This window comes from Epinephelus moara, chromosome 21, assembly GCF_006386435.1.
Source record: "Epinephelus moara isolate mb chromosome 21, YSFRI_EMoa_1.0, whole genome shotgun sequence".
Classification (NCBI taxonomy): Eukaryota; Metazoa; Chordata; class Actinopteri; order Perciformes; family Serranidae; genus Epinephelus; species Epinephelus moara.
Genome location: NC_065526.1, coordinates 29,151,288 through 29,164,548, shown reverse-complemented (window position 1 = coordinate 29,164,548; position 13,261 = coordinate 29,151,288). Strand labels below are relative to the sequence as shown.

The 13,261-nt window shown below is 39.6% G+C and overlaps 2 protein-coding genes across 2 annotated transcripts in view; one reads left to right on the top strand and one right to left on the bottom strand.

Annotated features, from left to right (window-relative positions):
* The window catches only part of LOC126408867 (kinesin-1 heavy chain), a 19,045-nt gene extending 18,558 nt beyond the window's left edge, over window positions 1-487 (bottom strand). Inside the window, exon 1 of the mRNA XM_050074609.1 lies at window positions 112-487. Coding sequence (XP_049930566.1) covers window positions 112-237 — 126 coding nt within the window. The 5' untranslated portion in view covers window positions 238-487. The remainder of the gene's footprint in view (window positions 1-111) is intronic.
* Window positions 1-13,261, top strand: part of LOC126408868 (sodium- and chloride-dependent GABA transporter 3-like) — a 14,379-nt gene extending 1,118 nt beyond the window's left edge. The window contains exons 2-15 of the mRNA XM_050074610.1: window positions 989-1,108; window positions 4,942-5,076; window positions 5,296-5,433; window positions 5,555-5,654; window positions 7,773-7,905; window positions 8,065-8,199; window positions 10,351-10,454; window positions 10,698-10,822; window positions 10,951-11,063; window positions 11,145-11,282; window positions 11,383-11,485; window positions 11,656-11,756; window positions 12,441-12,611; window positions 12,822-13,261. Of these exons, the coding sequence (XP_049930567.1) occupies window positions 1,093-1,108; window positions 4,942-5,076; window positions 5,296-5,433; window positions 5,555-5,654; window positions 7,773-7,905; window positions 8,065-8,199; window positions 10,351-10,454; window positions 10,698-10,822; window positions 10,951-11,063; window positions 11,145-11,282; window positions 11,383-11,485; window positions 11,656-11,756; window positions 12,441-12,611; window positions 12,822-12,926 (1,617 nt within the window). The 5' untranslated portion in view covers window positions 989-1,092 and the 3' untranslated portion in view covers window positions 12,927-13,261. The remainder of the gene's footprint in view (window positions 1-988; window positions 1,109-4,941; window positions 5,077-5,295; window positions 5,434-5,554; window positions 5,655-7,772; window positions 7,906-8,064; window positions 8,200-10,350; window positions 10,455-10,697; window positions 10,823-10,950; window positions 11,064-11,144; window positions 11,283-11,382; window positions 11,486-11,655; window positions 11,757-12,440; window positions 12,612-12,821) is intronic.

Sequence of the window (13,261 nt, the reverse complement as noted above, 5' to 3'; positions counted from 1 at the left end):
TAAGGTGCTAACTACCGTAGCTACAAGACAATCAAAAATGGCGTACTGCTGACTGTGCCGGAGGGCTCTGTCAAATAGGTAGCTAAAGCCCTTCAACACGAAATAACTCACCGAGATAATAACGTTTTCTTCCCCTTGAAACTTGGGAATGTATTTGTCGCCTCTGGCCACCTCGGAGCTGTTCAGGGGCCTAAAACGGCACATCACTTTGATGGTGCACTCCGCCGGGTCGGCCATCTTCCACGGTTTACGAATGGAAATTCACCGATAAAATTAAAGTATATCCTGGATCCCTTTGGGGCGGCCGTGGGGGGCGAAAAGGGAGGCCGGGCCCCTCTGTCCCAATCTCAGGTTCTGGAAAGGATGATAATCTGTCGGGCATACAAGAAAAATCCTTGTTTTCCTCCCATTCACTTCCCCCTCCTGTTAGGAAGCCATGATACCGGTGGATCAGCGGCTGGCCGCCTCGCCCCTCCTGCTGCTGTGGATGTGGATCAGAATGACGTCACCTCGGCGCTCCCCTCCTCACTGTTTCTGAATCAGAGTCCGGTTTATTGCCAAGAAGATTTTCACATACAAGGAATTTACTTTGGCATTATGACGCAAAGGCAAGACACATACATATAGAAAAAATAATTGAAAATTTACATTAAAAATATTAAAAATCCCATTTAAAAAATATACAGTGTAACTGTTTAAAATGAAAGAGCTATGTTGGAATGTGCAAAATCATACTCTAGGGATGTGATGTTTAAGAATTAAGAATTAAAATAATGTGCAATATGCATAGATAGCAATCCCAAGGATGTGCTTTAATGTGGCATATAAAGACGTTAACGTTACATGTAGTGTCTATAGGGGACATAAAAGTGTGTGTGAGTGGGGGTCCCGGGTCTTGTTGATGAGGCCAGCTGCAGATGGATAGAAACTGTTTCTGGGGCCTGAGATTCTGATCCTGATGTTCCGTCGCCTTCTGCTTGTGACCAAGGTGGAAAAAGGATCCAGGGACCTGGAGGCATACAGATTCTTTCGGGACGGCAGATTGCAGCCGATCACCTGCCCTTGTCCTTGGCAGTGGCAGCAGCATACCGGATGGTGATTGGAGGAGGTGAGGATGGACTTCATGATGGTAGTGTGGAAGTTCCCCATTGCTGTCCTTGGAAAGTTGAACTTCTTCCTCCACTGTGCTTTTTTTGATGAAGGAGCTGATGTTCAGCCTCCACTTGAGGTCCTGGGTGATGATGGTGCCAGGGGGTGTAAGGACTCCTAAGTGTCAGCAGGGGAGTCACACAGGGTGATGGGGTGGTTGGAGCTTTGTTCTTTCTAAAACCTCAAATCTACAACCATCTCTACAGTTTTGAGTTACAGAGATGAGTCCAGTGAGTGTGGTGTCACCTGCAAACTTCAGGAGCTTGACGGTGACCAAGGGGCAGCTTTTGGTGTGCAGTCTATCTGTTCTATTGTGATAAAATACTCAATAATCAGTAGTAGAAAATAAGTACATTCACTCAAATGCTGTACTTAAGCACATTTTGAGGTACCTTGCAACTGACTTGAGTATTTCCATTTTCTCCTGTTCTACTCTATTTGAGAGTCAAATGTTATGTTATATATTATGCCAGATAATCAACAAATTAATTATGATGTCGACATATTATATAGATTAAGCTGCAAATTTAGCCCTACCTTTACCAGCTTCAACACTAAATTGATTTATATACTGTATATGTAGACATTTTATTTTTTGTAGGCCTACTCCTGCTAACTCACAGTGGTGCCATTGTTATACCCAAAAGAGGATTTTACTGTAGCCTGTGACTCAGCTGTCTTGAAGAGAGGGAGCCGCAGCTGTGAGACCTCCTCTTAAAAAAAAAAATACATCATGTCTGACCTCACTCAACAGATGCCATAATGGAGCAAAAGCCACAGCAAACCACTAGTGGCTGAACACATTTTCTGGCCACTCCCCGACACAGTGAGGGATATCCTTTTTCATGTTGGAGTGCTTAGCTAATCCAAATACCAGTTCTACGGGCCTCTTACTGGGAGTGAAAGGGTGTGGTGCGTCTGTGTGAGCCAACAGGGTAGTCTGGTTGTCCTTGAGCAACAAGTCCCCAAAGACCACATTGTTCATCATCTATGGTACTGTTAGAATAGATGGGAGGGTTTTTCAGTCATATGAGCTGGTTTTGTTCGTCTCTTTACACATTGTGATACTGTGCTGGAGAAGAAGGAAGCAGGCTCAGGTGTTAATATATAATACTGAGATACATATTTATAGGAGACCCTCCACCCCACCCCAACTGTGTACCAAACAGCTCAGCGTCCAGCTAAGCCTATTAGTTGACAGCTGTGTCTTGGTTATTAAAGTCTTGTAGCGTGTTGATTTACTTTCATTGTTAATTTGTTATGCTGCGGACATATGCGTTTGGGGAATAACATTGCATTAATCTACACTGTCTGTTAATTAGTGTTTACAAATTAGGAAATAGCTATTTTATTTCCACAGCGATCTAAACACTTTAGAAAAAAACAAACAACAATCACCATTTAGTGTGTAAAATAAAAAGTCTGTAAAAGTCAGTTTATTGACAGAAGCCCTCAGGGTATGAGTGAAGTTTAAGAATAATGCATGTTAAGGCAGCATATGAGGCTAATGTGATGAAATCAGAAATTTAAAATGAAATAAGAATAAAAAATAAACAAAAAAAGACATATAAGTCTTATAATACATAATAAACTTAAACAAGCAAACTCACTTCAGTGAAACTAAATTGAAAACAAAATAAAAATAGAAACTAATGGAAAATACAAAACTGTAACAACTGATGCAAAGTATACAAAATTTATAGTTAATGGGCTGAAATATGCAAAAACACTAACTCTTTAACCCTCAGGAGTTTTTCCCTGATAAAAGACATTAAGCCACAAAGTACTGCGGACCCAAACAACTGCAGGGCTGAATAAATGAAACCCATTTAGCTTAAATTTTCCATTCATTTAGTAAACCTCACAGACAGAAAAGTGCGACATGCAACATAAAGATTAAAGCAGTAAAAATGAGATTGTGTACAGAACCATAAACAACTTTATTATTCAAATTCAGCTGCAGCATGGCCTTATGGTTGGAAAACTGACTTATCATCACGACTGATATGAAGCTAAAATCACCTCTTCATCCACTACATGTAAATGGGTCTGTATAAGTGTGGCTAAAAGCTAAATGAAAACTGGAGTAATTCACTAACAAGTCACTATTTTATTATTACTTTATTTTATAAATTTAAACTGAGGAATAACCTCACTACCAAAAGTCAAAACATGCTTTTTAGAATAATTTCAATATCCTAGCACGTTGATTAGCATAAGTTTGCATATACTGTTTGCCATGTAGGTAACTTGCCCTGGAGTTTCTGTTGGAGCAAAATTATATGACAGAGATGCTGTCAGTTGACAGTGCACTTCTTCAGCTTCCCTTGTCTTCCAGGCTGGGTCACTAGGATGAAGAAGGATGGACAAATGCTGATCCAGGAAAGAAAAGTTAAGGGACAGGTTAAGCATGCCTGACTTTTATAGGACTTTTGCACAGTGAGAAATTTTGAAAATGTACATAAACAAAATAGAAAAAATAATGCAACTGGTTCCCTTAAAACTTTGACTTCTTAAAAAGAGCCATGTGCAGAAACATACAGACAGCAGCTATCAGACAATATGGCACCAGAAGGCACCTATAGTAAATACACACAGACACATGTATGCTCATTAAAATCCTCCTGAAAAGACCATGAAGTATTTTGAGAGCAGGATGTGAAAAACTTAAAAAAGCAGCACTTGTTCTGTCAACACAGCACGGCAGATTCTGTACACTAGATATTTCTCAATTCGTCTTTGCCATGGGCGCACATACATTTCATGCCTCTCTGGTGCCATATGGTCTGTTAGCTGTGGTGTGTGGGATACCTCAGTTTCACAAAGTAAAAACATTTCAGCTTTAGCAAAAGATTTTTTTTTCAGTATTTTAGAACTGGATATGTAAATTTGATGATGAGACTTTTATGACTTCAGCTACATTAAAATCTGTCAATTTAACTAGGCTACATTTCAGCAATCACTGTAATTACAGTATACTGTATATATATTTAAATGGCAATGCTCAAAATAGTGCGAAAGCAATAAAACAACGCTAAACATTAATTTTGATAATAGATCATTTTGGCAATTTATCAATAAAAACTTCCAGACATTTTTCGATTCTGAAATAGGTTTAACTGTTTTAAGTAAACCTGAGTTTCACAGGGTTATTGTAACAAGGATATTTTTGCATGTTTCACCACAAAGATGTTTCTCAAGACAAACAAAATGCTCTTAAAGAATTCATTTAGGGACATTGCACATGAACACCAGCGTGACTGTTTTTTATGTTTTTTAAATTATTGCTGGCTTGAGACCAGCATGTAGTCAAATTAACAAACGACACATTCTAAAAGCAGTGAAGATCAGTTTGCATAGAAGGATTGGTGACTGTTTGAATAGACCCCTCTGGCTCTTGCAAAACAGCAACGAAAATGGAACTGTTGTTTAAGGAGTTATATCTGGGTTCATGGGAGGAAATAGTCAAATTAGGACAAGAGACCTGATAAAAGAAGCAAAGATCAGTTTGAAACACACAACTGATGAAGTCCTTGATGCTGAGATGAAGAAAGAAAGAAGAAACAGAGGAAATCAGAAGAGGGCTGAAGACAGAGGACAGTGGGCCAGTAAAACAGAGTATATTCTGGTTGTTGCAGGAAATGTGGTTGGGCTGGGCAACATGTGGAGATTTCCTTACCTCTGCTACAAGAATGGTGGAGGTGAATATTATAAAAAAAACTTATAGTGCACTGAAAAAATGGTAATATGGATGATTGGAGATTAAAATATATCCTATGTAATATCTATAAGGTGCATTTCTGGTGCCATATGGTCTGTTAGCTGTGGTGTGTGGGATACCTCTGTTCCTACTAGAGACTGCAATCGGTCAGTACACCCAGGAAGGATTCATCACCTGCTGGAGTAAATTGTGTCCACTAGCACGAGGTGAGTTGTGAGATTTTAAAGAGGAAAAAGTTATATTTGTACATGATACTTTACTTTAATTAAGAAATGACACATTTTTTGCCCAAAGTTAACTCAACTCTGAAAATGTACTTTATAGAAACATTCAACCCATCTGCAGAGATTTAAAAATGCATAATTGTAAAAAAAAATAATAATAAAAAAAATAAAAAAGTAAAATGTTTTTTATTTGTTTTTTAGGGATTGGATATGGAATTTTTATGATGAAAATGTATGACTTCAGCTACATTATAATCCAGGTCTGGGCTCTGTTCTACCTGATGTTCTCATTCAGATCCCAGCTGCCCTGGGCCACCTGTGAGAACACCTGGAATACAGGTAAGCTTGTTTAAAGCTCACAAAGAAGTCCTTGGTTCTACCATATATTCACATTTATCCAGGGACCTTCATGTGTTGATTTGTGTCATTACTAACATGTATCCTTTGTTTGCCCAACTAGCTAACTGTATGGATCCTCAGATTTTGGATTCACCTTCAATAAATCTGACAAATCAGACTGTGTTGACCAACACCACCTTTGCTGCTACTGAGTTCTGGGAGTGAGTTTGAATTTGTTGTCTTTTAATGACCAATGATGACATCAAAGTGACTGAATATCAACATTTTTTATACAATAAAGATAATTACATAATGGTATCCAGGCAAAATACCTTAGAAGTGCAATGTCATTAATGAACATATCCTCATACAACGTTTTTGTATTATATCCTATGACAATGTGCACACAACAGTTCGTACAACATCCTTTTAATTTGTGCTCCATGAATGACATTACGTGCTTAGTGTAAAGTTACATGCTTAACATAAAGTTGCAGGGGTTAGGTTTAGGTCAAGTTAAGTTAATGTGGTTAGGTTTAGGAAAGAAACATGGTGACGACATTCACTCAAAATTCACAAGTTTTGAAACACCAGTCTCCTGGGGAGAGTGTGTAAAGTCTTGAGTTTTGTGACCTGGTCACCACCCCAAGCTACCGCCTTTCAGGACTGCTTCATTCTTTGCTACCATCAGCACATTGGTCACTTGATTGCAGCATTCTCAAATATGTGGGTTATACACTAATAACAGGCTCATGATAATGTGGGACATGTACAAAATTTAATGCATCACTTTCCGTAGGAAAATGTAAAAACAGTGCCTGACAACAGCCTGATTAATGGAAGCCTTTCTCAAAAATGCTAAGTCATGAGCATTTTGGTGCTACTCTCAGCTTCAATTTGACATCGGCACTGTGTAAGTCCATTGAGCTTTTCTTTGAGTTCTGGAATTGGATGCGATTGGTTAAACATTAGATGTTTGTTAAACAATCATATGATCATAAATGGGGTTTGCAAGTTAACAGTGAGATAACCTTAAAGGATGATCTTGACCCAAAATTATTATTTTTCATCAGTTAATCTCTCTCTGTGATCTCGAAGACTTGAAAAGTTTGCACTCCCACTTTTTTCATTATTATTATTATTGAGAACTGAACTTATTAATGTGATAGCCATTTCCTCTGTAATGATGTTGATCAGACGGGGTCATCCCTATGTTTCCAGGGTTCTATGTTCCCCCCTTAACCCCGCAAAAAAGCTTCTATGTTCCCCGCTTACACAAAAAGAGTTCTATGTTTCCCACTTGTTTGAGCAGGCAACATAGAACCCGGGAAACATAGAACCTTTTTTGTGTAAGCGGGGAACATAGAACCTTTTTTGCAGGGTTGAGTGGGGAACATAGAACCCTGGAAATATAGATACACTCCCGATCAGACACACAACAGAAAAACAATATCAAAACTTACTTTCATATATTATGTCAAACTCCTTGTGAACCATATTCCACATCAGGTAGCCTATCCACTTGTTGTTTGAGGATACTCCTTACAAATACATGTAAATAACTGGAGGAGTTAATTAGTGCCAGTTAGACTGTCCTAGTTTTGCTCATGTGTGCACTATGTTAAAGACGTGACTTAGGGCCGTTTCATAGTTGATGCACGCAACGCGAGCAAGGAACGCGAGCGATGCACTTTTCATAGTCAACACATTGAATGCAAGCGGCGCTCGCGCAATAGGGGGTAGCAGAGTCACCGGTACATTCTGGCTAGCTAGTACTGCTGTAGCTAGCTAGTACTGCTATTTTATTAGAGTGCAGGGCACTAGAACTGTCATGTAAATGGGGTGTGCCCGTAACAGTTTGCAAAGTTTTTCCTCCTCGCCCGCCATATTTCATACCTGCTTCTTCTGTGATAAACAAAAAGTGGTTAATTTCAAGTACGTCGCTTGCATTATCACCCCCACTGGCAACACATGGTATTGCACGTGTTGCTGTGTCGTTTATCAAAAAAATGGACAACACATTTTGAGACTCAAGCACATATCATGGCGGCCAATGCTTCCCAACGCGTGCCTTTGCGTCGACTATGAAACAGCCCTTAGGGTCACTGGGTCGTTGGAGTCTCCGTAATAACAGCTGCCCCACTTGCTACCCTTGTTTACACTGCCATATCTAGATAGATAGCAGGATAAACATATTCCACCAGGGATTAAATTATCATTTAGTAAAATAAGTGATATGACGAGACACCACTTTGTTAAACTAAGCCAAATATCTAGAAATCATGAATCATAATTTCTTGTCATATCATGTGTACCTTTTAAATTTCGCCTCTCCACAGACGGCGGGTGCTGGGCATGTCTGGAGGCATTGAGGAGCTGGGCAGTGTGAGATGGGAGCTGGCTTTGTGTCTTCTAGCTGCCTGGGTGTTCTGCTACTTCAGTATTTGGAAAGGTGTCAGATCTTCTGGAAAGGTCAATGGAAATACTTTAATTTAACATTTAGACCTACAGTACACATAAACTATCATCATGAATTTTACTTACATGTTCTATCTTATTTGCATCAGTAAACTCCATTAATTCTGGTTATTACACACACATTTTTTTAGACTTTCTTTCTTCTTCTTTAAGGTAGCATACTTCACAGCCACTTTCCCCTATGTGATGCTCCTGATTCTGCTCATCAGAGGCTTGACTCTCCCTGGAGCTGGAGAAGGGATCCACTACTACCTGTATCCAAACTTAAACCGCCTGGCTAACCTTGAGGTTACTGTATGTTATCATGTAGAGCATAATGACAGTTGTTGTAGGTGAGGCTGGAGAAAGATCATCACGTAAATGGTTAGTAATCTTCTCAATAACAACCCATATTTCATTTTCTTCTCCAAAAGCATCATTCATGCATTCATTCATTATCTGTAACCACTTATCCAGTAAAGGGTTGTGGGGGGGACTGGAGCCTATCCCAGCTGTCACTGGGCATGGGGGTTTACCCTGGACAGGTTGCCAGACTATCACAGGGCTGACACATAAAGACAGATCACCACTCATGCTTATGTCCACATCTTCGGTAGAGTCACCAATTGACCCTTCACTAAGTCCCACCCACAGACACAGACTGGCTATTAATAACGTAGCATCAGGCCAGCTCAGATCAAGTCTGACTCTAATGCAATCATTTCAGATTTCCTTCATTTTTAAGGCTTGTTTTGTGGATTTCGAGCAAAATGTTGAGGCCTGGGGCACGTCTTGTAGTAATGATACTCGTTACCTGGAGAGGTTGGAAAAAGATAGACTTTTCTTCCCTGCTCCGATACCAAAACCAAACCCTGAAAAGTGTAGGGTTAGCTAGCTAGCTACTGGAGATATAGCCTACTGAATGTATACACATGCTGCTTTTGCTTTTTAATGATTATGACACTGAAAAAAGGCCGACCCTGCTGTACAGAAACCAGTGAAGGGAAGCAGGGAAACTTCTGCTCCTATTCAATCAGCTGTGTGTCATCACATTGTATGTACATGAACGTTGTTTGACTTCCCCTATAAGATACCTGTGAAGCCAAACACCGTCCATCTGCACACACTGCGATGCCACACAGCTGGTTCAATATCGCCGGAGTTTCCCTTTATATTCATTGTCTTGTGTGGCGATCAGCAGTGATGTGGTGGTTCACTTTTACACTGTGATCTGTAGCCTATAGTTCGGCTTTAGCTTCTAACTATCTTTGTCTTTTTAACCTGTTGTTGCTGCTGAGTCAGTTTGACATCCTGGATATATCCTTCATACACAGACTGTAGACCCCTCTGTCTGCTTCTCTCTCGAATCACTATTTCGTTTTTCCATATGATATGTCTTCAGGGAGTGCAGTTGGTTACAGTGTGGGCTCCATGCTTATTCCAACAGCTTGTCAGACCATCACAAAGGGGCGGGGCTTAGCAAAAGGTCAATTAACCTAAGCCCTTTTCTACACAAAGATTGTGCTACATAGGGCAGCTACAAAGTCCCTTTTTCATACGTCTCCTGCATGTTAACACAGAACCAAACGACGGCAGCATCATGTCGCTCCAGTGTGTGATTATAAGCTGCATTCCAGCATTGCGCAACCAAAAGAGGTGTGACAGGGGTGACATGTAACACAACAGCATCAGCCTCTGGTGTTACATATACACATTGGCAGTGCTTTTTAAACAACAACAATGGCATAACATGGCAATAACAATTATTTACCATCCTGTTATATGGCAGCTGATCTCGTCCTCTGTTTAAAAGGTAGCTTCCGCATCTCATTATTTTCCCAATTTGCAGACGTATATGGCCGCAGTTCTTCTTCTTTGAGTTAGCTGCTAACTGCCAACAGCTACTTTTAAAATCTCCTCTGGTAAAGTCGCACACATAACACGTTGTCAAACACGTAGCACGAAGCTGGAGAATGACTGGAACTTTCTATTGTGAAAAATCACTACTAAAAGCTTCTAAACACAACCAGACATGTTCCATCAGGAATATGATCTGAAATCAGGGAGAAATTAACGACATCGGCAACCAAGATAACATGTTTTCCTGAATAGCATGTAGCTACACGTGGCAGTGTATGTGATGTAGCCCAAAGACTTGCAGTAGCTCGCCTGGAGCAGAAATCCGTTATGACCTGGTGTCAGCTTGTCTCTCCATGTAGGAAAAAAGTTGGAAACAGAATATTCAGAATAATTATAGGGATTACATTTTATACATTTACTTAATTATTTGAAACTTTGGCTGTGTTTAACTTGCTCAAGGCCTTGGCTTCCAGCAGCTCCGGCCTGGTCTCAGGTGAGGGGCCTGACAAAAGACAGCACAGTTGGCCATGACGCTAACAAAAAAATCTTTTATGGAAACTACACAAAACTCGAATTAAACAACTTTTTGTGATATTACAGGTGTGGATAGAGGCAGGATCTCAAATATGCTTCTCCTACAGTGTGACTACAGGAACTCTGACTGTTCTGGGCAGCTATAATCGGCACCACAACAACTGTTATAAGTAAGGATAAACTGCAAAACACAATTACTTATGTAACAATACTTAACTTTAAAAGTGTGTGGGATGTGATAATCGTTAAGAGTTAAATGTCACAAACAGCAATCAAAACAACAGAATAAAGGACATTTGTATTGTGCTACAAATTCACTTAACTTTTTTTTTCATATTAGGCCTACCATTTTCAAGTCACAACATACCTATGTCAATTTCCTCTCAACTGATATGAATTTCTCTGACCTCTAGGGACAGCTTTTGGCTCTGTTTGCTGAACAGTGGGACCAGTTTTGTTGCTGGATTTGTCGTCTTCTCTGTGCTTGGATTCATGGCTCAGAAACAGGGTGTTACTGTTGACACTGTGGTTGAGTCAGGTCCAGTATATTTGAAGATATCATCATATGCAGTGTTTAAGTCTGTAAATTATACAAAGGTGAATACCATGTCCTAACATAAATAGCTGTATAGTTTAATAGTAAGTCTCTCCTTGTTTACTTACTAGGTCCAGGTTTGGCCTTCATTGCTTACCCTCAGGCAACAGCTATGATGCCGTTGCCACAGTTCTGGACTGTCTGCTTCTTCCTGATGCTCTTTCTACTGACTGTTGACACACATGTAAGATGTTTTATTGTGCTGATTACCAATGCCTTGCAGGCACAAAAATGAGTTATTTTGTTCATTGTACTTTATCACCAGTTTGTGACGGTCGAGTGTTTTATCACCTCAATAAGTGACTTGTTCCCGGAGCTGTTTCGTAAACCAGGGAGACATGAGCTGCTCGTTCTTTCCATCTGTTCATCCTTCTTCCTCATAAATCTGATGTTGGTCACTGAGGTGAATAAAATATTTCAATGAGGATACTTTCAAACATCTATTGTCACAAAATGTTTTAAAGCTATTTCTCATATTAAAACCTTGTCTCTTTCTATTGCAGGGAGGGGTTTACATATTCCAGCTTATTGATTATTATGGCACTACCAGAGCTTGTCACTATTTCATGGCTTTATTTGAGTGTCTGGCTCTGGCCTGGACCTTTGGTATGCAAGAAAGAAAAAACAGCAACTTTTATGCTCTTTTTAATTGTCGTCATATGATCTCACTATTTGTATTTATCTGTGCTTCAGCTGTCTTTATTCAATAATCAGTTATGACGTCATGTTCTTCCCTTAAACCTCCAACCTTGGTCACAATCATGAATTTTGATCAGGTGCTGATCATGTTATTAACATCACTGAGGACATGACAGGACAGAGACCCTCTGTTTTCTTCAAACTGTGCTGGAAATACGTGATTCCTCCACTGTCACTGGTGAGTCAGTTTTAAGAGAAACAAGATGCAGTTGCTTTAATAACAAGACTAAACAGTAGATCTAAACATGAATTACAGCCAATGATGATAAAGATGTTCTCAGTTTTGCAGGTATTTGGTCATAAACCAAAGTATTGGATGAATTAAAACATGACCTGGCTATGGCGCCAAAGGAAAGGTTAAGGGGTCTCCAAAGATATTATAAGTCATCCTGAGGAGGTCATGAATGTCTGAACCAAATGTCATGGCATTCCTCTTAATTGCTGTGGAGGCATGTCAGTCAAAAACAAAAATGTCAACCTGCCAGTAGGAAAACGGAACGGAACAGAAAAGTCAAAAGATCACTAAAGTTCGAAGGATTCATCCTCTGATGACCATGAATGCCTAGACAAAATTTCACGCTAATCCGTCCAGTACTTGTTAAGATATTTCAGTCTGAACCAGGTTTGTGGACTATCTAGCCAACATTGCTAGCATGTCTTAAAATTAGAGCTGACGCTGACGTACATGTCATTCTGTAGAACGTAAAACCTTTTTTCAGCAATGATACATAACATTATTGTGCAGAATATGTGAAGCTATTTGAAAGGGGCTCTGTAGGCCTACTAATATTTTTTTTAAAGTTAAACTCTTCACTCCATCCCCACCCTCAAGAAAAGAACTCAACTCTGCACACCTTTACAGGGTTCCTTTATCCTGTACCTGGTTGATTTCAAACACCTCAAGATTAATGACTGGTACATTTACCCTGACTGGGCATACGCCTTGGGATGGACCATGACACTCTCCTCTGTTCTCATGGTGCCACTGTGGGTAGCTGGGCAGATGTGTTTAACAGCAGGAACCTTCAGACAGGTCAGTGTGCAAAGAAGACATTTCTGCAACTCTGGATGCCTCAAAAACATGATGCTTTTTGTTTTTTCTTTTAGCTGATGACTCATCTGCTCATCCAAATCCTTTGGTGTGTCCTATACTTACAGCTCTGGGAGCCAAAAAGTACATGAGTGTCATAGCTAATTATCAAAGTAGTGTTGTCAACTCATTTTGTCTGTTCCTTTGTTCCAGCGTTTGTCTGTCCTGTGTTGCCCTGCTGAAGATCCAGCCTGGCAGAGGAGAAAAATGGAAGAGGAGGGAACAATTGTTGAACTGAGGACGCCTGCGACAACTTAGTGTGACCTGCAACGTCAAATCAACTTGATAGTTTAATCCATTATTTGGACATTTATAAAATGAGTTAAACAGTGTTTTGTTGCATTTCATTGGTCTTTTTTCAGAAATAGTATCATTTCAACCTCTTATCAATAGCATCCATGAATCTTTACTCTCACTCTTGTAATATCTATATGTATCTATATATAAAAAGTATATCATAGCTGAGTATTAATAGTTCTGTTTTTAGCTGCACAGAACTTATATTAAGGTGAAGAATGCAATAAATATAAGCTACTGGGATGTTTTTTGTCATCAGGTTGAATAATTAAAAATAAACTACTAACTAACTAACT